General features: G+C 45.9%; 8 protein-coding genes across 8 annotated transcripts; 2 read left to right on the forward strand and 6 right to left on the reverse strand.

The window, feature by feature from the left end:
* Window positions 1–375: 375 nt before the first annotated feature.
* On the reverse strand, window positions 376–1923 carry TRUGW13939_00273 (uncharacterized protein; the record flags this gene model as incomplete). The annotated part of the gene is made up of 3 exons (XM_035483483.1): window positions 376–996; window positions 1061–1522; window positions 1588–1923. The coding sequence occupies 3 exons, from the start codon at window positions 1921–1923 to the stop codon at window positions 376–378; spliced, it is 1419 nt and encodes a 472-aa protein (XP_035339376.1).
* Window positions 1924–2962: 1039 nt separating this feature from the next.
* Window positions 2963–3466, forward strand: TRUGW13939_00274 (uncharacterized protein; the record flags this gene model as incomplete). Its single annotated transcript, XM_035483484.1, has 1 exon — window positions 2963–3466. The coding sequence occupies one exon, from the start codon at window positions 2963–2965 to the stop codon at window positions 3464–3466; it is 504 nt and encodes a 167-aa protein (XP_035339377.1).
* A 1200-nt stretch (window positions 3467–4666) lies between these two features.
* Window positions 4667–5334, reverse strand: TRUGW13939_00275 (uncharacterized protein; the record flags this gene model as incomplete). The annotated part of the gene is made up of 3 exons (XM_035483485.1): window positions 4667–5034; window positions 5106–5165; window positions 5217–5334. The coding sequence occupies 3 exons, from the start codon at window positions 5332–5334 to the stop codon at window positions 4667–4669; spliced, it is 546 nt and encodes a 181-aa protein (XP_035339378.1).
* Window positions 5335–7138: 1804 nt separating this feature from the next.
* On the forward strand, window positions 7139–8875 carry TRUGW13939_00276 (uncharacterized protein; the record flags this gene model as incomplete). The annotated part of the gene is made up of 2 exons (XM_035483486.1): window positions 7139–8021; window positions 8076–8875. 2 exons carry the CDS (start codon window positions 7139–7141, stop codon window positions 8873–8875), a joined length of 1683 nt encoding a protein of 560 aa, XP_035339379.1.
* A 2023-nt stretch (window positions 8876–10898) lies between these two features.
* Window positions 10899–14003, reverse strand: TRUGW13939_00277 (uncharacterized protein; the record flags this gene model as incomplete). The annotated part of the gene is made up of 5 exons (XM_035483487.1): window positions 10899–11254; window positions 11324–12187; window positions 12239–13150; window positions 13201–13828; window positions 13881–14003. Coding segments are annotated over 5 exons (2883 nt in total), but the record flags the coding sequence as incomplete, so codon positions are not given.
* A 1400-nt stretch (window positions 14004–15403) lies between these two features.
* Window positions 15404–17145, reverse strand: TRUGW13939_00278 (uncharacterized protein; the record flags this gene model as incomplete). The annotated part of the gene is made up of 5 exons (XM_035483488.1): window positions 15404–15666; window positions 15751–15959; window positions 16027–16460; window positions 16507–16974; window positions 17143–17145. 5 exons carry the CDS (start codon window positions 17143–17145, stop codon window positions 15404–15406), a joined length of 1377 nt encoding a protein of 458 aa, XP_035339381.1.
* A 1170-nt stretch (window positions 17146–18315) lies between these two features.
* TRUGW13939_00279 (uncharacterized protein) lies at window positions 18316–19642 on the reverse strand (the record flags this gene model as incomplete). Its single annotated transcript, XM_035483489.1, has 6 exons — window positions 18316–18611; window positions 18683–18877; window positions 18931–19132; window positions 19255–19277; window positions 19339–19417; window positions 19484–19642. The coding sequence occupies 6 exons, from the start codon at window positions 19640–19642 to the stop codon at window positions 18316–18318; spliced, it is 954 nt and encodes a 317-aa protein (XP_035339382.1).
* Window positions 19643–20408: 766 nt separating this feature from the next.
* On the reverse strand, window positions 20409–21397 carry TRUGW13939_00280 (uncharacterized protein; the record flags this gene model as incomplete). The annotated part of the gene is made up of 2 exons (XM_035483490.1): window positions 20409–21199; window positions 21268–21397. The coding sequence occupies 2 exons, from the start codon at window positions 21395–21397 to the stop codon at window positions 20409–20411; spliced, it is 921 nt and encodes a 306-aa protein (XP_035339383.1).
* Between the last annotated feature and the right edge of the window lie 2505 nt (window positions 21398–23902).

A 23902-nucleotide genomic window follows, 5' to 3' on the forward strand; every position in this document is an offset into this window, starting at 1 on the left:
TGTCGGATTTGGAAGATTTCAACGTTCAAACGATACATGTATGTTAGTTAACTATCAATTAATGTAGACATGATTTCCTATTTCTTGGTTTTCAATGTGCCTGGTATCATCAATGATAACTTGTAACTTGATAGATTTTATTTTCTGATAGGAAAAAAAAAAGAAAATTCGACTTCTAAGTTGAATTATTCATTTACAACGAAAAATACAAGACGTGCACGAAATCCTAAGTTACCCAAAAACCATACCGGACGCCAATAAACAACCGAATAGCTGATGTACACAATTATCTATACATGTGGAACCCCATTTTAACCAACCAGAGAAAATGCACCAAGATGAAAAAAAACGAGGTGAGCACGCGAAATATTTGGATTAAATAATCCCTCCGACAACGAGCCAGGCCATCCCCGCCAGCCACGAGGTTGAAAAAAGCAGAGTAAGAATGGCTGCACCTGCACGGTCGCCACCCGTAATGGGCGTCTGCTTTGGAGGTTGGTATTCATCTCCGGAAGACTGCCCCCCAGAAGGGTTACTGGTACTGTTACCACCATCGTCTGCTGTAACAGGGCCTGGCATCGACGGCGGCGTGTAACCGGGTGACGACCCGCCGTTCGTCGCAAAGGATACCAGGGTGTTGGCGAAGATACTGAGGGCGGACATTTCCTGTTCAATTCCCGAAGTGCCGTCGTAGGTGCTACTATACCATTGCATACCGCATTGGTTACCTGAACCACTGCATTGTTTTCCAGCAGCAACGGCGGAGGCTTGCAGTTTGGGAATAATGGCCGCGGCCTGCTCCGGGACAAGCATCGCGGTTTTTGATAGCCAATCGGCCATCAGACCCTTGAAGCACAGCTGGTCCCGGTTGCATGTCTTGATCGGGTCGCAAGCGACCTCGGTGAGGACGTTGTCGTACTTTGAAGGGAAAAAAGTGGCCCATACGGAGCCCAGAAGCCCCTCGACCCCTGATTTCCATTTGGTGGCGCCATTCGTCTAAGCTATTAGTTCATATTCGGTAGAAAAGACATGACGAAGAAAGGAGAGAAAAAAAGCATACTTTGTTGTACATGAAGGCTGCGCCAGCGAGGTAGGATCCGTAGTTGTAGGTCCATTGCATGTCGCTCTTGTCTTGGCAGTTTTCCGAGATATGAGTAAGGTCATTGATGAACCAAGTTTGGTTATCAAACAACACGGACTGCACACTCCAGTCCCAGACAGTCTCGGCCATGTCTGCATACGATTGGTTGCCAGTATAGCGATACAGGCGCGCAGCCAGCTGGAAAAAGGCCCCGTTGGAAATGGCGTTCTTGGCATCATATCCGGACAGGATGGGTGAGATTTGCCAACGCAGACCCCCTTTGCACGATTCCTTGTCGACGTTCCAGCGATCAGCAAAGTCGTTATAGGAACCCTGAGCCAGCGCGAGCCAGGATGCACTGCCGGGCGCGCTGTTGTCTGGAAACTTTTGTTCAGCGGCGGTCATGGCACCTAGAGCCCAGAATTCTTGATCGTCGTTTCCCTACAGGCAAAAAAAGGACTTGTCAGTATGACATATTGAACAGACCAAGAGGGGCGAAAACAAACCAGGTAGCTACTGTAGTTTGATGTGAAAAAATCATTGTTTGGGCCGCCTTGCCAGGACATGCCCTCGGTGACGATATCGTTGTACTGGTCATCGCCGGTCCAATGCCAGTAGTTGATAAGAAAAGTGAAAAAAGCACCGGCTTCCCACCAGGTGCCGTCGAATTTACCGGGGATGAGCTTGCTGGCTCGGTCGTTGTAGAACTTGACAGAGGAGGCAGCGGCTGTTTTGGCGGCAGACTTCAACGAGTCGGCATTCTGGGCGTTGACGGTGATTGCTGCGGAGACAAGAGGGGTCGACAGAAGCTGGGCGAGCAAGACAGAGGTTATCAAGCGCATATTCGTGATGACAGTGAACAAGCAGAGAGACAGTAAACAAAAGACGTGAAGGAGCGCAGGTCCGGAAGCATCGACCGGCTCAGGGTAGGAAGCTTTGCTGGAATTGGCGAAACGATATTATTAGGTAATGTAGTACGCAGTAGTATCTCAACAAGAAACGAGTGCGTAGTAGTTAGATGGTTGTTATGCTGTCAGGGGATGGCGCCGGAGCGAGCATAAGGACGAGCCGAGCCCGCCAGGGCCCCAGGGCGATCACTACGCGATTGCGCTCCCGGCCTGGCTTGTTGGAGGCGTGATCGCCCAGGCCGATCGCCGGTGACCCAGTGTACCTGGCCAATGCTTAGACCTGTATCCTGGCTCGGCCATTTGCTAGGGGACGAATGGTGGAGATGATGGGGCGGTGCTGGTCGACGTCTCGGAGTAATAACTGAATCGCAGAGTGGGAGCAATTGAAAAAGGATCTTGGCGTTGTGGGGCGCGCTAGCCGGATCGTCGGCTCACATCTGCACTTCGCAATAAAACAGTGTCAGACATATCACCGCGACCGCATGTACTATTATTGTTATTATTGTTATTTTTGTTATTTTTGTTATTTTTTTATCTACTTTTCTAGGCAGCCATTACGGGCTTTGGTTACTACGCAGGACCCTTACGCCCTGGTCCTGATTCTGTCAGGAGGTGGCATGGCGGTCTTGGCACGGTGCACGGATCCTATTCGCTGACTGTGATATTGGAGCCCCGCACCACGTGATATCAGTCCCCAAAACGGTATAGTGGCTATCCCTTACTTACTGCCGACCTTTGCCAAGCCCTAACCCTAAATTTCCGTTTTAGGACTAGACCGCAGCCATCTACGCAGCCAATCAACAGTCTACAAGTACAATGCGCGATGAAGTCAAAGCTGCAAACTGCACAAACAACCCAAGGTTGCGACAACAAACAAACACAACAAACACAAAACGTACACAACAACACATCCTATCCAAACGCATCAATTCATCGCTGCACACACCCTAACGACACGTCGTAACGAGCCACCATGGCTGCTCAAGTCCAAGTTCGTGTTGGCGTGGGCGTCTTTGTGCTTGAGTCTAGCAACGAGCCCACCGACAACCCACGGTTCCTAATCGGCAAACGAATAAACTCCCACGGCTCGGGAACATACTCACTGCCCGGCGGCCACATGGAATTCGGTGAGACTCCCGAGCAGTGCGCCGCGCGCGAGTTGCTCGAGGAAACAGGCCTCCAGGCTAGCAATCTACACTCTCTCACTTTCACCAACGATTACATGCCTGCCGAAGACAAGCACTATGTCACGCTCTTCACCGTCTGTGTTCGGCAGAACGAAAACAAGTCTCCACAGGTGCTCGAGCCGAACAAGTGCGAAGGGTGGGAATGGGTCAGCTGGGAGGAACTGAAGACCTGGGCGCAAAAACAGATAGATACTCCCCAGGCCGCGGAGAAAGAATTGCAACGCAAGCTTTTCCTACCATTATTGAATATTATACGTGAAAGACCCGGGGTTATCCCTGCTATCGGATGAAATAATGAAATAAAGTACGAAATATGACTCGTGAGCTTGCCGGAAATAGCCCGGGCACTCACTCACTTTCTCACATGATGACAAATCCGGTCAACACACCTTGCTTCACTCACCGTGGTGATGTTCTTATTGGGCTCGCCGAAGAGCGAGACCTGATTTCATTGCCCTCCCTACGGCATTGTGCCATATTATCAGGTTGTCTATGTTGTCACAATAATGCCGAAATACTTATTGGTGCAGGAGAGACCATGCAGTAATCCTGCTCCTTACACTTTGTCTTACTTTGTTGTTCATGAGTGACCGCATCAAGTAATCCAGCACGCATGTGTGGTCTTTTGAATACACTTTATTTAGTTTTGCTTTTTACTCGTGTTCCTTTTCTCGACAAACAAGTAAAGACCCCGCTGGTGCGAACCTTCGGCAAGCCACCCAGTTATTCTCCTCTCATCGGAGAAATATGAGTTGCTAGAACCCGATCGTATTGCCATTATGACTTAGTCCAAGGGACTCCGTACCCAGTTGAAGGTATTTCGTAATCAAGTTTTCCGCGCATGATGCACGAAGACAATCAAGACGAGTTGGTATCCTTAGATCTCCGATCTAGCCGATGAAAATAGCCACACTAGATCACATAAATACGTTTCGTCGTATTATCTGGTCGTAAGGGCTAGACTTTGAGTCGGGCATGCAGGGTCCTTTCGGTAGATCCGGCCAACTGGCGGTGGCGTTATCGTGCATCCAGGTTGTCCAATACAGTCAGACCACAGCGTCTTGGAATTCCTGTACGGTAATATGAGTGACAACCTATTTCAAACTTGGTCTGTTGCCATTTATTACTACATTAGGAACTCCTCTAGGCTGTGCCTACATTGGCCTTGTTGTAAATTTTGGTTTTCACATGCGTACCTAGCCCTGGGACTCGGGGTTATTACATGCAGACGCCCTACTGCAACTATACCCTCGCAGTTTTCAGGTCCGGGGTGTCAGCTAGCATACGTAATATGAAAATGCATATTTTCTCCGAGTCACAGAGTTAGGGAGAGATTTGAAACCGAGTCATGGTCATAGTGAAAGCCTACATGTATACATAAGACTATTCATCGTACACCCACCACACAAACAACCACCAAACAGATACATTCTTCCGTTTCACAAAAAAATAGTCTCTTTTCATATCATCTCAATGTCGTCACCTTCAATCTAGCCACTCGCCGGTGGAATGGTCCGAATGGAGATGGATTTAATCTCCGGAGACGCCAGCTGCGCCTGGTCAGACAAGCTCCACAAGATATTGTAAACTCCGTCAACATCGGTAGGCTGTGCGAAGAAATGGGATTCCAGCTGGCCCGCCGAGTTTTCTATAAACGCATATTCTCCGTAGAAATGCCAGCTGCCAGTGGTGACTTCGGCCGAGTTAATGTTGGTCGTGAAGCCCAGCGGCTGACCGGAGGATTTGGGTATATAGAAGCTGAGATCGGTCCAGGTTGTATTTGATTCGCTGGCTTTGAGACTCGCTGTGGTGCTTGTGATGTTTGGGTTGGCTATAAATTTTCCAGATTCTTCGTAGACTAGGACCATTTTTCTCGCATTAGCTTGTGGTAAAAAAGATGCACCGGGGGGAGTTTATATGGCAACATACAGTAGACATTCGACACGTTGGAGCTATTTGCATATCTCACATCCCCGATTTGGGCGATGCCTAGTAAAAGTTCAATAAAGTATAACTTTTGCGAAGGATATGAACACGGACCTTGAGAGTAAAACACTTGCGATCCACTGATATTGGTCCCATAGGCGTAGAGAGTAAAGGTGTTTTGTGCCGCCAACACTGTCGACATAAGCACACAGAGGACAAAGGGGATGGTCATTGTGGAATAAATTCTCTTTACACTTGTCATGATTGCGGGCACTAGAATGTGAGGATAAAAGAATGTGTCCGCTGAGAGTAGGAAGCTGATAGATATACACGAGTTCAGCCCCTATGTGATCTTTTCATGTAAACAATTGCTAAAGCTCAAACCAGAACAAGGTGACAAATCTTGCATGGTATACGTAATCAGGTGAATATAATCAGATAAATGTCCAATGATTGGCAAGTAGTAGGGCTAATGGTGGCTGGGTTCGGTAATACCATTTTTTTGGTTTCGTTCCCCCTGTCTTCCTATTGTTCCACTGGTTAGACCTCTACTGTGCTCCCATCTCTTTCTGCCATCCTACTCCTGAATCTCATTTCATCTAGAATCCTACCAATAAGAGTGCCCACCAAGAAAAAAGACCTGAGGGATTTTCTCGTCTTCTGACACTTAATATCCCCGAGAAGTCGAGTTCTACAACTGAACATGGGCACAGCCCCGAGACCATCAGCATCACACGATACAACCAATCTCACTATGTCAAACCCGGAGAAAGCCCCAATACCTAGTTTCAGCCACTGATGAGGTGGTGGATATCGAAGCAGTGATTGGCACAATGGGAAAAATGACCCGTCGATTTCTCAATGACAATATTTTCCGGCTGACAATATGTTTCTTTTTTCTCTTCTGGAACTGTAATTTACGAGAAGTATTAGTCTGTCCAATCACATACTAGTTTTTCAAAGTATTGATTTTCCTGCTGGCGTACTTCCTTCTTTTTCTGTTCTCGAAGCGCGTATGCAGGTTGGAAATGCGCGTTGTTGATCTACCTATATTACGACACCACTCATTTAAAAACTGTGCCGCTTCCCTATGGCTGGTTTAATTCCAAATTCTAGAGGAGAAAAATAAAAATAAAATAAAACTTACGATTACCGGAAAGCCATATCTTTCGCGCAGGCGCCCACGTCATTTTACGCGTTGCAGGTATGCCTGTACAACCATGCAACCGACATCGAAGTAATTCTCACCATGTTAGCTGCTAACCAAAAAGCCTTCGGTTAGCTGGTCAGTCCTTACTATCCAACAGTAATCACGGCAAAACCTCGGCCTCGCGGGGATTTTACAGTGTTACACAGCATATGTTAAAGCTTAACATGCGATAATGCCTCGCTCCTCGCTCCTCGCTTAGTTCTGCGGCTGATACTTTAGCCCCTGCGAGATAATCGAGTAAGCTCTAGTATACACATGGAAAATCTACATACAGGTACCTATACTTGTTCGCGCATTAAATCAAAGGGCTTAAGCAAATATGATTTACAGCATATCATTACGTAGTATCTAGCCTGTTAAGCAAACCATCTATGCTTTTGTTAGGGCTATATGTGAAGCTGTCGTTTTGCATATACCTCCCCAAAGCAATATAATACCACACTCGGGCTGAACATGCTATATTTATGATACCAAGGGCTGGAATGACTAGGGCTTATCGTATCGCCCAATGAAACTAAAGTCTCATCCACGTAATTTGTCAGATGATGATGTTGCAAAATGTAATTGGATTCAAAACGCCAGGCTCCAATGTCTCGGTGTTTTTACGAGATGGAGGAATGATGACGAGGCTACTAAAGTGTGATGGTTATGCATGCAGCCCATGCGGTCAGGATTATCGGAAATTTACCTGTCAATAAGTACATAGCAACAGTCAGGTTGTCTATAAATCTCCGAGCTTTCTCAACGAGTCTTGCTTGATGCACTCCCTATAACCATCCTGCGGAAGATTTTCTCATACTTTGCTTCTCAAAGCATAACCTTCAATATGAAGTACCTTCATTTACTATTGCCTCTTTCTGCTGCTATTAAGCTCGGTTCAACAGCGCCCAATAAAGGTACACCTTGTTCTAACAAGGCGAACAACCGCGCTGACTGGTGTCGATACAATATTCACACGGACTACTACACAGTCGTTCCGGATACTGGAGTAACCCGTGAGTACTGGTGGGTTCTAGAGGACGGAATCCTCTCGCCTGATGGAGTTCCTCGCTATACCCAGACCATCAATGGCTCATACCCAGGGCCGACCCTCTTCGCCGACTGGGGAGACAACGTCATTGTCCATGTAACCAATAAATTAACCCAGTCCAATAATGGTACCTCTGTTCACTTCCACGGCATTCGACAACAGAACAATAGCCCAAATGACGGAGTACCGTCTATCACGCAGTGTCCAGTGGCTCCTAATGATACTATCACTTACAAATGGCGTGCCACCCAGTACGGTACTACTTGGTACCACTCTCACTTTGGTTTGCAGGCCTGGGAAGGTCTTGCCGGTGGTATCATCATCAATGGGCCAGCAAGTTCAAACTATGATGAAGATAAGGGCGTTATATTCCTCTCTGACTGGACTCATCCGACTCCAGACTCACTTTTCGATTATATTGAGACAGTCGGTCCCCCTACTGTCAATAACTCTCTGATCAACGGGACCAACGTCTGGTCAGAAGATGGGTCGACTAATCAAGTTGGGTCGCGCTTTACTACCAAGTTTGAATCTGGTACCTCCTATCGTTTGCGTCTCATCAATGGGGCCATTGACACTCACTTCAAATTTTCGATTGACAATCATGACATGACTGTTATTGCCTCTGATCTCGTCCCGATCAACCCATATACTACGGAGTACATAGATATTGGAATCGGTATGTTTGTACGTCCTGAATCAGCATTTTCCTAGTTTGACTCTTCTTTTTTAGGTCAACGTTATGATGTAATCGTTAATGCTGATCAATCCGACGTTGCGGAAAATTTCTGGATGCGAGCAATTCCGCAAAGTGCATGCGCGACTGAACCATACCCTGGCAACATCAGGGGCATTATCTATTATGGCGATTCACCTGACACACCCACCACAACCAATTTCTCTATCCCTGATAGTTGCGGCGATGAGACCGAAAACCTCTCGCCTATTGTTGAAAAAAATGTGTCAGCTCATCCCAAGTGGTCTGAAAGCGAAAACGTCACCATAATCGATTCAGGCAACGGTATTTTCAAGTGGGCAGTGAATAATGTTTCAATGGCGGTCGACTGGAAGGATCCATCTTTGATGCAGGTCTACAAGAAAGAGTCCAATTGGTCTACTACAGCTGGTGTTATTGAGCTAGATGAAGCCAATGATTGGGCTTATATCCTTGTTGATTCGACTTTGCCCATCCCTCATCCAATCCACTTACATGGACATGACTTTTTCGTGTTAGCACAGGGGACCGGTGTCTACAATTCTTCTGACATCGGCAGTCTTTCCAACCCTCCGCGTCGCGACACTGCTATGCTCCCGAGCGATGGTTACCTGCTGCTCGCCTTCCAAACTGACAACCCTGGGGCATGGCTGATGCACTGTCATATTGGCTGGCATACTTCCGAGGGCCTGGCCATTCAATTTATTGAGCGATACAGTGAGATTCGTGGCACAATAAAGGACTATAGTTCCATGAAATCGACGTGTGATAATTGGGACGCGTGGCAGACCTTTCCTGACATTGACTCGGGGTTTTAGCGTTGCATAGTCTAACCATCCTTACCCTGTCTATGGCTGTTTTTTTTTTCTCTTCTTGTATTTTGCTTCCCTGTTCACACATTCTTGTTGGCTTTTCAACAAGTTACATACTTGCTTCGTGGTATATAATAGTATCAGTTATAATTGTTGTTGATACTGGCCAGTTAGAGTGTATAGTGTAATTCAATCTTTAACATACTCATATCAAGAACTATCCGCATGGATAAAATTTCAAATAATATTACGAATTAAATCTTCTTTTCGAGGTAACTTACGCTTTGATAAAGCGTACTTTCCGAGTAGCAAGCCATTCGGGCACGCCGGATCCCTAATCATTCGTTGCGTCTGAGACCAGGCTGCTTACTTGCTTACAACTCCTCAACAGGTGATAATAGCTAACATTTCCTACGTACTTTAGCCGCACGGGCCGCGCGGGCAGTTGGTTGTTGGTATTTATGACTCAGATACCCCCAGGGACCAACAGACGCAGGGGTTTCAAAAGGGCTATTCCTGGGAATTTTGGCATCAGTTGGGATATAAGATTGAGAGCTGGAAAGTTGACAATAATCAGATACCGTATATTCTATTTTCGTTGCTCGTTCTGTTATGTTCATGCTGCATCGCTATTGGTCTGCGCTTCGAAACCTAGCCAATACGAGGAAGTGATACAGACAGAAAGCTGTCATACCCCTTTATTCGTATTTGGAATTGTTTTTGGTGTTTTATCTCAATTTAAGGCTGTCATTGTCATTCACAAACAAACCGGCCTTAGTCAGACGGTCGTCGTGTTGCTGACAACTTGCATGCATTCAGCTGGAGACACCGGAATATTTTTTGTTCTAGCAGGCACCATACGCGCCGATCGAGCTATGACATTATTTAGCAATGGGTTTAACCCGATATGTGAAAAATTCTCCGCCATTAGCACGACTCCCCTACCACTGACAGCTTAGCCGGGGTCGGTTTCCAGCCCTAATCAGCCTCTACGCCACGTGTAAATCCGGGTCATCATAGCGCAAGTTCGAAGACTAAATAAATCCGAGTCGATGAAACCCGAGGAGAAAATTAATTGAATAACGGATAAAAAGAAGGAGAAATGGAAAAGGGCGGGGGCAATAGGAAATGCAAATAACTATCATTAAGCTGTCATCTGATGCACCTCGAGTCATGTCTATTTTTGTGGACTGGAAATACTCCGACTACTAACAACAAGTCTTGGCTTATGGCCACATAGTATAGTTCCAGCTAGATGTACCGCCCTCCCAGGAACACCCTTGTCTGGCCTTAATTTTATCGTATTATAGTTATCCATGATGTTGCACTAGGATGTCTCCTAGAGATATGATTACAATTCTTCCGCGAATCATATTTTAGCCGATCGTATTCCTATTAAGTAGGTATGCCGAAGGCGTGTAGCTTAGGAAAAGAGGCCTGAAACTCGATATTTCAGGCGAGGGCTCATGTTTTCTCTCCTCTTCTTTCGTCGCGTATGAAAGGCCACAATGAGGTCAGTGGTGTATATCTAGACTGCGCTAGAGGAGAAACACGACCATCGGCCACAAAATTCCAAGAAAATATATTCAATTTAAATGTATTGTAGTGCCAAATGGTATATATATATAGATAGTTGGATATTTACGAATATAGTATATGAAGTCTAGGTGCTGTCAAGACTCAGGGTAAACCGGAGTTCGGAGAAAGCACTTCTTCGATAGGGAGAATAAGTAACTGTAAGGTAGCTTTACTAGGAAGAATTAAGGCAGTCTACATGCCCAGGACATCCTTCCGAGCTAATGGAATACGGGATACGATACATGGTTGGTTTGAGGAGCTTCTGTAACATATAGGCGGTCAACTTCAACGACTTGGATGTCATTGATTAGCAGCAATTATCAACAGCAGTCAGAGGCGATTAATACGCCTTTCGCTTTCCCCACAAGCTGATCGGGCTCATGGAGATGGGACGTGCATAACCACTATGGATGACCGGTCCCGCCACCAGCTGTATATCTTCCACTTTACCTCCATTTTGTTCCAATGCCCAGAAGGTCATGGCCAAGTAATTGCTGCCGTGGTAGTCCCAGATTCCTTCGGGGACAGGGAAAAGGCTCTGTGGTCCGATATTGTGCACCCATTTTCCGAACTGGTACCCGTTCACATAGATCTGGCACCGAAGACTGGATGTAGTATTTGTCGTATTGGCAAACGAGATCTGAATGGGAATATCATAGTCATTTGGCATGTCCAGGTCGAATCTAGTTGCGTAGAATGCAACACCCGCGCCTTTTAGTCCCTCCATCGGACCAAGTTCGCTGCTCTTCCATGATGAAATCGGAGCCCCGGGGAGATGGTACCCTTGACGTTCTGCGTATAAGCCACCTGTTGAATAGAATGTTAGAGACGGACTACGCTATAGTATGTCACCCCAATTTCCGAATGATTACCTACCCTCATTAAGTGGGCCGCGAGTATGATCCTGGTAGTCCTCCCCGCCCAGATTACCCGTGAGCTTCCACACAGTGTCGGACTTATTGTGGCCTGAAAGAGAGTATTCAAGAATCCCCCGAGGTGTCTTCATACTGCTTGAGCCCGCTGCTCCGTTCTCTTCGAATCCCATCTGATCAACTAGGACCGTAATGACGTAGTTCTGACCGACGGTAAGCGATGGCAAAGTGAAGTTCTGTTTCCAATTGGAAGCTGTAATAGCGCCGGAGAATGAGCCAACGAAAGTCTCGTTGACCCACACTGAATGACCGAAGGCAGAGCCGCCCTGGGTCTCGAGGAAGAGGGACTCGTTGCCCTTGGCGCGGAAGTGGGCACGGTAAAGCAGGCAGCCCGTATTATATCCATAGTCAGAGGCATAGAGAGAAACCGGTGTAGTGAGGTTCCGTGCCGTGTTATTGCTTGTAGTGAGGGTTGCCGTAGTCCACATAGTGTCATCATAGTCAGTCTTGATCTCCGGCAAGGAATCGATGACCTTCCATCCGATCTTGGAAAGATCAGGGAGAGAATACTTTGGCCTAGCAAAGTTTACCACTGCTGTTAAAGTCCCATTCGAATCCTGCTTGAAGGGTGTTTTGTTGCCGTTCACGAAGAGGGATTGAACTCCGGCTGATGCGCCAATCACCTCAATATCTGTGGTGGTATTGAAGTCACCGGAGAGATGTATGCCATTGTTAGCCACCGATACACTTCGCAGAAGGTAGCCTCCATTTACAATAATGGCAGAGTGAGAGGAGGGGTTGGAAAAGTTCATGAAAACCGGATCACTTGGCAAATCGATGGACCAATAGTTGTATGCTGCATATCGATCTGTTTCGGTATTAGCATAGGATTCGGCACTTCAACTTTACAACAACCGACCTATCAAGTAAATATCCAGGCCGCATGATAGAGTCACAACATTCCGCGTTGAGGAGGCCTTATATTTAATGATGGTTGCGTTGGACTTGTTCCCAAACTGGACCTCCTCACTGCTTCCTTCAGCAAGCCTGGGCTGTCCTCCCTGGGAGACTGCAATCTCATGCGTCTCCCCTGGGCCTCCATATACGATTAAAACCCTTTTCTGTCCATACTTCCTCCAGGTAAAAATCTCGGCCGAGGAATAAAGTAGGGTGATATCGTCCACAGCGTAATCCGTGACATGGATCTTGGAATCACGGCCCTGCAATGTCAGCGAGCCACCGAGCTGTGGAATGCTGATGTTTCCTTGGCTAGTCGGAATCTCAATATTGTAACTAGTTGTGTCAATGGAGTTGTATGCGGCATGGCGAACGACGAAAAAGTTGGTTTCATTTCCGAGAAGAGCTGTTGTTGCCAGAGCCGTGTTGCCCGTATATGATCCGTTGGCATGGGAGTTATCCTGCGGAACAGCTGTGAGATATGCTGGCGACGATTGGAAAAACATTGCCTCGAGCTTCAGTTCGCTGTACTTTTCCCGCTCCACCGTACGAAGCTCCGTGATTGCTGCCCCGTAATCATAGCTGGTATATCCTTCGGGATAGCCCATGTTGCCCCAGTTCGTACCTCCGGCTGTCATGTATGTGTTGAAAATGGTCACCCCGGAACTATAGAGATTTTTGCCAAAGATCCGTTCGTACTCTGGGCCCATTCTCGCAGCGGACTTGTTGTAGCCATAGCCTCCCCACGGATCCCAACTGCCGCCCTGAAATTCAACGACAGCATATGGTGTATTTGGTGCCATTTCCTCATGCAGAGCGTGGTAGTTTGTAGGTAACAAGTCATCGGCCCACTCGTAAATATTGTCATCAAACCCTAGAGAATACTGAGATCATGTTCTATTTCAATTTGGAGGTAGAACTCACCAATTTGGTAGCTATCATGACCGTAAATGGGCCATTTTGGTGGTCCTTGATCATAGAAATATCCGTGGGGGCCATTGTCATTACTGATAAAAGGGACCACAATACCAGCATTGCGATATTGATATTCGACGTCCAGGAAGTATTCTGGATCTGGAAAAGGTGGATCTCCTGACGAGTACTCGTTCTCAACCTGCAACAAAATGACAGGACCACCTTTGGTGATCTGGGCTTTCGCAATGATTTCACCAATGTGCGACACGTAGTTCTGGGTAGCTTCCAGATATCCTGGCTCCCGTGTCCTCAGCGCAGCGGGGTTGCGAGCCAACCATCCAGGAAAGCCACCACCACTGACCTCGGCATTGATATACGGGCCCGGGCGAGCAAGAAGGTAGATTCCTGCAGTCTGTGCCGCTTCAAAGAAAGGCTCCAGAGCGAATACACCTTCCGCTGAAAAGGTTCCCTGTTTACCTTCGTGTAGAGCCCAGTTTGTATAGAAGGATACACCATTGAAGCCCAGCGCCTTAATCTTTTGGAAGACATCGAGCCAGAGTCCCGGTGCTGGCAAGCGGAAAGGATGGAATTCACCAGAGAAGAACATTACACGTTGACCGTGCACGAAAATCGATTGCTGTCATTGTCAGTTCTTAGCACTCGAACAGATATATCGAGCCTCGGCTTACCGAGTCCCATGTAACGATGTTCTGCAGACTGGGATCATTAGGATTGCTGGGTGCAGAGGAGGCAGCAACCTGTGCGATCGTCGTGACGAGCACGATTGCCGCAGATATGAAAGATCTAAACATGATACCTAAGTTCGGGCCTTGTCGAGGAAAACCACGTTGACTTCTATTACGTTCTCACGACCAGAACCTGCTGCGATATAGAAACCAGGCCCGGTGCCTTTTCCACGGTCCTGACAACTAGAAAGAAGCACATTCCGTTCGGGAACATAAGGTAACATCGCCACTGAAGGATCTCATGCCTCGGGCAAGATCATCCCGAGACAATTGTGGGAGAAAGAGGGGGAAGGTGGCGCAGGCGGTGCAAAGAACGGTGCTCTTCATTTCGAACGTTCTTTTCCACCTTATTTTCGGAGAATGTTCCCCCGCATTTTTGTCCAACCCTGAAATTGTTCAGTTCGTGCGGAGAACTCGGTTGAACGGATCCCGAGCTTAGCACGAAAATGTTACCTATCGTCATGTAAAATGGCCCTTACTAGAAGAGGCATTTAATTTTGTTAGAAAATGTTAGCGTTATACCTGGTACACAAGAGGAAAGATATTTTTTCGGTCAGGAACTAATCAGACATATGGTTGGCCTTTCACTCTCCCCGCCTTTCTTACATAGCGGCCTCGCAATTATATGGTACATGTACTCCGTAGTTGCGACTTAGTTACTACTGATAGGCCCATCTTGTCTTATACTCGCATGATTTCTAACTAGAATGGGAATAAATACGATCGTATTATTACCAAACTAGGAATAGACCAGTTCATTAAATAGCTGCCCTGTTATAGATGTTACAACCCACATGCAGTATAAAGCTAGCAAGAAGCTAGATCTAAATAAATAAATAAACTTAAATTAAAAAAATTATTACTAAGGTAAATTATTTCCTTTAATATTTCTACTTCTAGAGCTTAGGAGCTGGCTAATCAGAAGTGGTTTGTGTAGTTTTAACTTCGTTCTATTTACCTCTGGCGTTTATGCGCCACTAACCTTGTGACCCAGAGAAATAACATTTAGAGCCCTAACATCAAATCATGCTAAAACATTTATATAAAATCACAGATATCTATCAATTGATATTGCTAATAGTTAACAATTAATTTATTTATAATTTTTCCGACAACAGGAGGAGAAGATCGCACCCCTCTCTCTATAAGCTAGAATGACGCTCTCTTAATATTTTATTTATAGTTTTATGTTTCAACCTTTTAGTCTCTTTTCCATCTGAGGTTCTTACGCCTAGAAGAGAAGGGCATATCTTCGACAATACTCCTTAAATTTAAGATACCATATGAATAACAGGTTCTAGTACGATGTATAGAAGACATGAGATGTTCCGCTGTATTTTTATAGCGAGTCAGACTAGAATACTTCACTCAATTTAATAATGACATGGTTATGCGACAACCAAAAAGCAACACAGCGCCAGACACTAGTCTACAAGTCTCACACAAGGCTATTGTCCGCTCTGATGTTATAGTAATTTGAAAAAACCCCTCCAAAGGCCTTTGGAGGTGAAAATTCCGCGAGGGTCCACTGCCCTTTGCACATCTTTCAACTTCTGCACATTTTCGTCGCCGTAACCAGCAAAGACTTCATCGCCCTGCGCAGCAGATGCGTAGTTGATGTACATATACCGGTTCGCAACTCCCAAATCTTCTGCTGCCTCCTTGGGCCTGCGAACGACGTTTGCAGTCATCCTATCGACAGCAGCATCGTCACTAGCACTAGACCACGCTGTAGAAATTAAGATAACTAAGGGGAACGTCAGGAGACATGCCAGGGAACCCTTTTCAGGATTTGGGATAGAGAGTCACTTACTGAAAAGAGGTTCGTCGCGGTCGATACCCAAAGAATTACCACCTCTTTGCTTCATTAATGCGATGGCATTTCTTTGCAGAGGGTAGGAAATAAAGTTGGGAACTAGACCGGACACAGTCTTAATAGCTTCGACTTCCTCCTGGAAAATCTGAAGGCCTTGCGAGAGCAAGGAGCGCGATGGAGATACGCTCAGTGTGGCGAACAAATGCCTATCACGTAATTATCAACCATGGGGTTCAAAAAAAAAAGTAATGTATATTGTACGCCAGGACTTACCGTGTAGTACCGAGGGGTCCAGGGTCGTTAACCACATTGCTTAGAGTGGTGATGGTTGTGGTCCTGCTTAGTGTAGGTATCTGGTCGATTGCACGAAAGACCGGGGGGTTCTGAACAGGCTTCCCATACCGCTGGGTGCCCATCAATACTAACTCGTCACTATCGGCCATATAGGTATAATATAGGTCATAGCCAAGTTCAACGTCACTGGTGAGGTTCCTATCCGTGTATAGGCTGTAAACCTTGTCAAGAACCTGCTCGGACTGATTGGCGGCGTAGGATGTCATGCTAGTGAAGACAGGGCCTTGGGGAAATGCGCGAACGGTGAAGGCTGTGACAATACCGAAATTGTTACTGCCTCCCCGTAGAGCGAAATAAAGGTCCGGATTGCGCGACTCGGATGCTGTGGTGATTGTACCGTTGGCAAGCACAACCTGGTCCTGAGTCAAAGATTGATCAACGAGGGAGAGTGATGCATACTTCATATTCGTAGACATTATCCAATGCCAAACCATATTTATTCGAAAATGGGGACGTTCCTCCGCCAAGGGTATAGCCACCCAGGCCTACAGTGCCTACCCTGCCTCCAACAAACGACAAATTTCGCGATTCTAGGGCCTGGTAAACTTGGAAAGTGTTTGCACCGCCACCAACACGTGCCTTAGTGCCATTATCTAAGATGTCGACACTTCGCATGCGGTCTAGATCTACAGTAACCCCACGCGCTGAATTGGAATCTCCAGGGTTCCTGGAGTGGCCGCCCCCCTTGACCGAAAAGTAGCACCAGTGATCCACAAGGGTATTCAGTATTTTGGAGATGTCATTAGCACTAGAAGGCTCAACGCGGCAGGCTGGATGAACTTCCTGTTGCTTCGCATCCCAGATTGTAAAATTGTCACTGCCAGGATAATGAAGCGCAGAGCCGAACTCTCTGGAGAGATGGGCACACTGATGATTCAGCTTGGAAATTAAAGGAAATTCGAAGAATCATACTGCCCGTTCACAGCCCTTGGACACTGTTTGCTTCAATAATCAATGATTGCCTGCATCGGAGACACCATATGCAGCTGCATTGGTCATAACAAGAAGGTAGGTCAATGAATCAATAATTCGAACCATGATTTGAACCACTAATGTATGGCGAATTAAGTAAAAGAAATTGTGAGCTTTTTCATCAACGCAGTTCAACGCAATGGATTCTAGGGGTTCTGGGATATTTATGTACCTTTCCCCCATGTTAGGAGGGTGAATGTCATCAAGCGCAAAGCAGTTAGTATACGCGCCGATCTCGATCATGCTACTCGCAAGTTGGCATGACTTTCGATGGCTGGTATAATTAGCTTGAGACTGGAAAGCGGAGAAAGGACGACGATCTGCAGTCTGTAGATAGCTATCTGACGTGACCCCTGATGTACATGTAGGTAAGAGCATGCAGGTGTGTGACAGTGTGGGTCAGTCTTATTGGTGCTAACACTTTTCGCGATTCCTATAACATCAATTTACCAAGAAAAAGTGGAATATTATTGTGAGACCTTAGCGAATTGAGTGACATAGATGGGAGAACAAATGCAAAGATAGGGTGCTGATCTATATAAAAATACAAAAACGTCGGATTTCTTATTGCTATTCTTAATTTATCATTTATATATAATTACTAATGTATTTTATAATCACTCCGGGTCATACAATTTAAGTCAATTAACTCTGGACTGATTTCTCCGGAATGGCTTATCGAGTTGCTTAGGCACTAATTATTGATCGTCTCCCAGTCCCAGTGCCAGGCTGCAAGTAGATCCACCAGTAGTGCAGTGCATTTATTCATTCGTCGTTGTGGCCCACTATTAGCGCGTAAGCATCGGATGTTCTGCCCCACACGTTAAGTTGCACTTGGTGATATTTTGTCTACTGTCTTGGTCACTCTATTAGTGGGTGTAGTGGACCGCTGACAGCCTACTAGTGATCTAAGTTGGTTAGCATTGAACTCAATACTCTCATTTGACAGGGAGACGAGAAGAAAAAAAATCGGCACAGATTAAAATGGCAGGATACTTGACATTAAGAGGATCTCAATCTCGAATCGGCTTCCTGGACTACGGCACCGATACCTAAGCATATCCTTGGAGATTGATTCCCGTGTTGACGAATGGCTCTAGAACACATTTGGTAGCATGATCCATTTTCATCATGTATTGGTCGACGGCACATTCCTACAACAGTGTATGACGGGATATTTTGGCAATACTGGACACAAATTTAAAACTTCTAATTTTGCAATTGCGGCAAGTTTCTCTAATGACCGACCATCGACTGGAATATGGGAGAGAACCTCTCTCCGACTGGCTTGGCAGCGTCCACGATCTTTCGCATCTCCTTCAGCTCATCTTCCGTCAATTCGATGTCACGAGATGCCCAATTCTCTTCCAAACGTAGGGCCTTGGTCGTTCCTGGGATAGTAATCAATCCTTGCGCAGCAACCCAGGCCAGGCCAATCTGCGCAGTCGTGCAACCTTTTCGGGCTGCTAACTTCTTGATCTCGTCTACGATAGTCTTGTTCTTGTAGAAGTTTTCGCCCTGGAACTTGGGGACTGAGGTTCGTACAAGTCAGCATATATACATCTAATAGGGGTTTCACAAAAGTGCAAATATTATAACCTACCAGTGCGGCGAAAGTCGTTAGGGGCGAAGTCATCGGGGGACTCAAACGGAAAGTCATCCACAAGCCAACCGTGTCCCAGAGGGCTGAATGCCACAAAGGCCACACCCAGTTCCTTTGCTGTCTCAATCAGGCCAGTGGTCTCGTGCAATGTCTCAAAAGCAGAATATTCGGCTTGAACGGCATCGATCTTGGCGACTTAGGGTCTGTTAGCACGCACTCTCACGTTTGTAATTTCAGACAAGACGAACTCGCGTTTGCTTTGCGCAAAGTTGCAGCAGAGCATTCGGATAGACCAATGTACTTTGTTTTTCCGGCACGGCGGATTTCATCCAGAGCACCAATGGACTGCTCGAGGGGGGTGTCTTCCAGGTGCAGCGTTAGATACCGATTCCAAAAAAAAAGACAAGACAAGGAAAGAACCGTGGCTCTCTGATGAGGGGGTTCAACGAACTGGGGTCAATTCTATGAAGATAGTACAGGTCGGGAGTGAAACCAAGCCTGTCTATCGTTCCCTCGATATATTCCTTGATGTGATCGGGCGAGTTGGTTACTGCTCGTTTAGGCCCAAAGACGTCAAATCCACACTTGGAGGCAACTGCCACGGTGACATGGCGTGAGCTAATGATGTAGAGAAAGTTGGAAGGTGTTGAGCTCACCGAAAAGCTTGTCGCGAACAGTATACTTTTTTATGAACTCACCAAGCAACTTCTCGTTTTCGCCATTTTTGTAGGCAACCTAAGGCGCAAAGGCAATTAATTAAAGATCAAACATGCTCGGCTTACTTGGACAGGACGAACTTACCGCGGTATCCCAGAATGTGCAGCCGAGTTCGATGGCTTTCAAAAGAACAGGTTCAGACTGTTCAAGATTTAGATCTGTCCCCATGGCAGAATTGAGGCCCATGGCACCAAATCCGGGAACAGGAACCTGCTGGTCACCTAACGGGAGTGTTTTCACCATCTTGATAGATTCCGAAGGTTTAAGAGAGCTACGGAGAGGGGAGATGAGATATATTGCACGAGGATTACAATTGAGTGCGTGACACTTTAGGAGCCGAAGGTGTCGTTAAATAAATGCGAGGTGAAGAACAAAGCGCATTGCGGCCACGACGTCATATCCACCAAGCTAAACAAACTTTCAAATTTATACGTTTCCGGAAAATTAATAAGTTTCATGCAGGTGTATGACCTCGGCCCCTCTTTTTCAATTCTTTTGTCGATAGTTAGCACATTACATCGGATGAATCCGATTAGCGGCCGAAAGTTTAAATGCAAGCCCGATTTCTTTAGCAATTGGTGCAGTTGGGCAGCATTGGTAGTTACAGTGGAGAAAAAGTTCGCCCAGTCAAATAACACAAAAGAATGAATTTCATGGCTCTTCCATAAGCCTTAAGCAACCAGTTATTACGGAAATAATGCTCCGAGGAAAGTAATTGTCACGTCAAATGAGGTCGCGCCTCGGCAAGCCTCGTTCAATGGGCTATTGTTTGGCTATATAGTTCAAATAGAAGCAATTTGTACCGATTGCAAATCACATACTCGCAATGGCGCTTCACGGAAGATCAAATGAGTATGAGGGGACAATTTGTATACAATCATTAAGAGTATATGAATCTAATTTAGAACAAGAATGTCAGTTCTGCGTCCAGCAATAACACCTCTATTCTAGATTGGACAGGTTTATAAATCAAACCAAGAGATGTTGAAAAGTTAACAAAAACCTTGCATCATGATAAGCGAGAAAGGCGTTTTTCATTGCGTTGTGCTCTCCAAGAATTTGTGCTCCGGAGAAGATCCCAACAGTCTTGAAGAACCCATCCCCAGGACTGAGCAAAGGCTTCGCTTACTTCCCATCCAGTCGGATCCCAGGGGTCCTTCCAAACAATGATGCCTGTTCGTCCTGTGCGCGCGCTCCCCTGTCCTTTCATGTCAAGGCAGAGTTGGGTTTCGTCGTAGGACTCTCCAGCGGCAATTAGGTTATCTCTCATCTGTGGAATCGGGAGCAGATCAAGCCACGGATGATGAGGTACAGTGCGCTGGAGTATGGTGGGCTGAAGACTTGGAGGGACGGCGACTGCAAAGTCGTGCTTCCACGGGCCAGCAATATTGAACGGTGAGATGGCATCATCATGTAACCCCTCAGAGGTGAGCCCCAAGATTCTCGTGTTTTCCATGAGAGCCTTCGTGAAATTGAACTGGATCAAATGGGGTAGAATATCTGTATGAGAGGAACTAAGCAAGTACTGGTGTCGTGCTATAGCCCCTAAATGTTGCATTATCCTCTTAGTCTCCACCGAATCCGGGTTCAGGATATGTATATATTCAACCTCCTCCATCAATCCACGTGCAGTTGCAGAACTGTCAACGACAGGATAAGCCTCTGAATGTTGCTTCTTGTTGTCATCAGAGGGTCCGAGTGCTCCTTGAGGGTGTTGTTCCCTAGCGGTGTGGGGATTTCCGCGGCAGCTCCTGTCGTTATCTGTTGCTGAGACCGCAGTCTGCTTCTTTTTCTCTAGCCCTGCGTTTACACAACCCAAGAACTCATACATTAGCCTCCAACCATGGACATTCAGGGGTTCGACTTACGTCGGACTCTCTGGTTTAGGCGGTTCTGCATCCTCCTGCGCAGTTTAGGATCAGAAATGCCTGACCAATCACCATCTGGCCAAGCTGTGATGCGTTGGGAGAAGGACCGTAAAACAATTCCGTTCGACATTTACACTGTCCCTGTTCGGGAGATAATTCCCTCCGCGATTTCTCAGAGTACGTAGTGGTAAAAGTAGGGTCATCGATTGCAGATGATGTATGCAGCCTGCTGACATGGAAGTCGTGAGAAAGCTCGAGCAAAGAGATGGCCAAATGGAGAAGACGCGATGTGGGCACAAAGCCCTCGTTAACAGTGGTTATCTCGACCGTACCAAGAAAACGATTCACTGGTTGCTAACTAGTTGCCACTTAGTTACTACCGATACGCAGACCCATCTTGTCATACACTTGCATGACTTCTAACTAGAACGGGACAAGTACGATCATACTATTCCCGAACTGGCTATGGATCGGCTTATTGAATAGCTGCCCTGTTACGGATACAAGTCTCGAAACTCTGCATGGAGCTACATAGCAAGAAGCTAGGCCTGGAGAAATAAATAAACTCGGGGTTAAAACAACTAGCAAATCCTGTCCGAAAGCAACCATGGCTAGAACAACACGCTAAGTGGGTCAAGATAGTTAATAGAATTGCTATATTTGTTGCTTTTAACGCTCTGTAAGCAATTTTCAACATTTTTACTCCCCATACAAGGTTACTTATAAGAAGATCGACCAATAATATTGCTCTATTTACTGTTTTTAAAAGCCACTCCTCTTTATAAGCAACCAAAGTGCCTGCCAAAATTAGTTGCTTTTAGACAGGGTTTACTGGGCAAACTATTTCCTTCCATAGCTAATACTATGTAAAACTACGGAGTGCATATGTGACAGGAATAAGAGCATAGAACTATATAACTATATATCGTTGAAGTATTAATTGTTGATCCATGTCTCTTTCAATCGCCAAAAAATAAATTTATTGGTTCAGTTTCTACAATTTCCTTTGATATTTCTACTCCTAAAGCTCGTGAGTTGGCTAATTAGAACTGGCTTATGTAGTTTCAAGTTCATCCCGCTTACCTTTAGTGTTTATGCGCCACTAACCTTGTGGACTTGAGAAATAAGAATAATATAATGAATGTATTAAAGAAACAGAATAATGACATATTGTGGTGGTGGCTCTATCACTATACATTGCGGAGGAAATATGAATGGACGAGATACTGTGAGATATTAGGGGATTTTATATCCAAATATATTCTTGCGGTTTTCTATAAAGCAAAACTATTTGGGTACTATGAAGACTGACAGGTGCTGTACGTTAGAAATCGTCACGGCTATTTAGTGATGTTTTCGTAGCGTCTAAACAGGGGTGATATTTAGCCCTACTTTGCAGAGGGCTCCGTACCAGACCTCTCTTCAACTCCAATCAGGAGTCTATATACAACTAACGAGTCCAGGTATCTATATCGAGAGCCAGCTTCTTCATATATTCTCAGTCCAGATGGTCCTAGCGCGAGTGTGGCTCAAACACCATATCAGCAGCCAATCCAAAAACTTTATAGTGCAATTGTACCTTGAATCCGGGTCTGTATTCATTTGTCGAAGGCGTATCAGGGCAAATTCCGGGCACAGGGTTGAACTGATCGGAGATCGTACTCTGTGCCCCTGGCTCCGAACATCTTGGCAAGGACTTCATCATTCAGCCCTGATTGTATGTCCGTATTCATAGCTTCCGAGCTGTCTATAAACATTATACCCCCCCATATAGTTATGCGTGATTTGAGGCATTGTCTAGGATTGGCACACAACAAGGGTTGGTTTTATTTCCCACCATACCTAGAAGGTCTTGCAGGCGGGGCATATTTGGATCGCCTTCTGCGCACCCAAGACAGAAGGAAACATTTCCGTGCCGATAGAGCCCCCCCCCCCCCCCCCCCCCCCCCCCCCCCCCCCCCAATAGTCTCATTGTGGGTGTTGTGTCGTGGAATAATGTTGTTCATTCTATATAGAGAGAGGCGCTTCAATAGTCCCCTATTACCCCATTGATAAGAATCACGCATTACAGCAATAATGATTGCTAGATATATAAGAGAGAGATATAACTGCCAGCTGGCCCAAGGGACCAATATTTTGGCGCCGTGGTCGTTAGGAATTTCCTGTGCGTCTAGGTTTTTCAGCGCCACTGCTAGGTACTACAATACTTTTTACTCGCAATTAAGTCTCGCCATCTCATAATACATGGCACAACGTTGAACCACGACAAATCACTTTCATAAGCTGATGCTCTCCTTAGAATTTATACATTATTCCATGTGAGAAACTGTAAATTATATAAGCTAGTGTATAAATAGTTTCTTTAAAATTATTAATAAAGTAATTGTGACGGTCCTGGGTTTCTGCTCGCCACACACCTCGTTGAGCGGTGCTGGATTGCGAACCTGACGACTTGATACATGCTGATAACTTCAGTGTAGTAAGTAAAATAGTTTTAGACATAGAAGCTTTAACAATCTAATTATATTATTGGTTTTGTATACAGTTATTAGTGTTAGTTAAAAATAAGGCTTCAGTTTTGACGCATACAAGCTTCCAACCCCCCTATAGCGATGATTATTTGACCGATTTACCA

Source organism: Talaromyces rugulosus, chromosome I (genome assembly GCF_013368755.1).
Source record: "Talaromyces rugulosus chromosome I, complete sequence".
Taxonomy (NCBI): domain Eukaryota; kingdom Fungi; phylum Ascomycota; class Eurotiomycetes; order Eurotiales; family Trichocomaceae; genus Talaromyces; species Talaromyces rugulosus.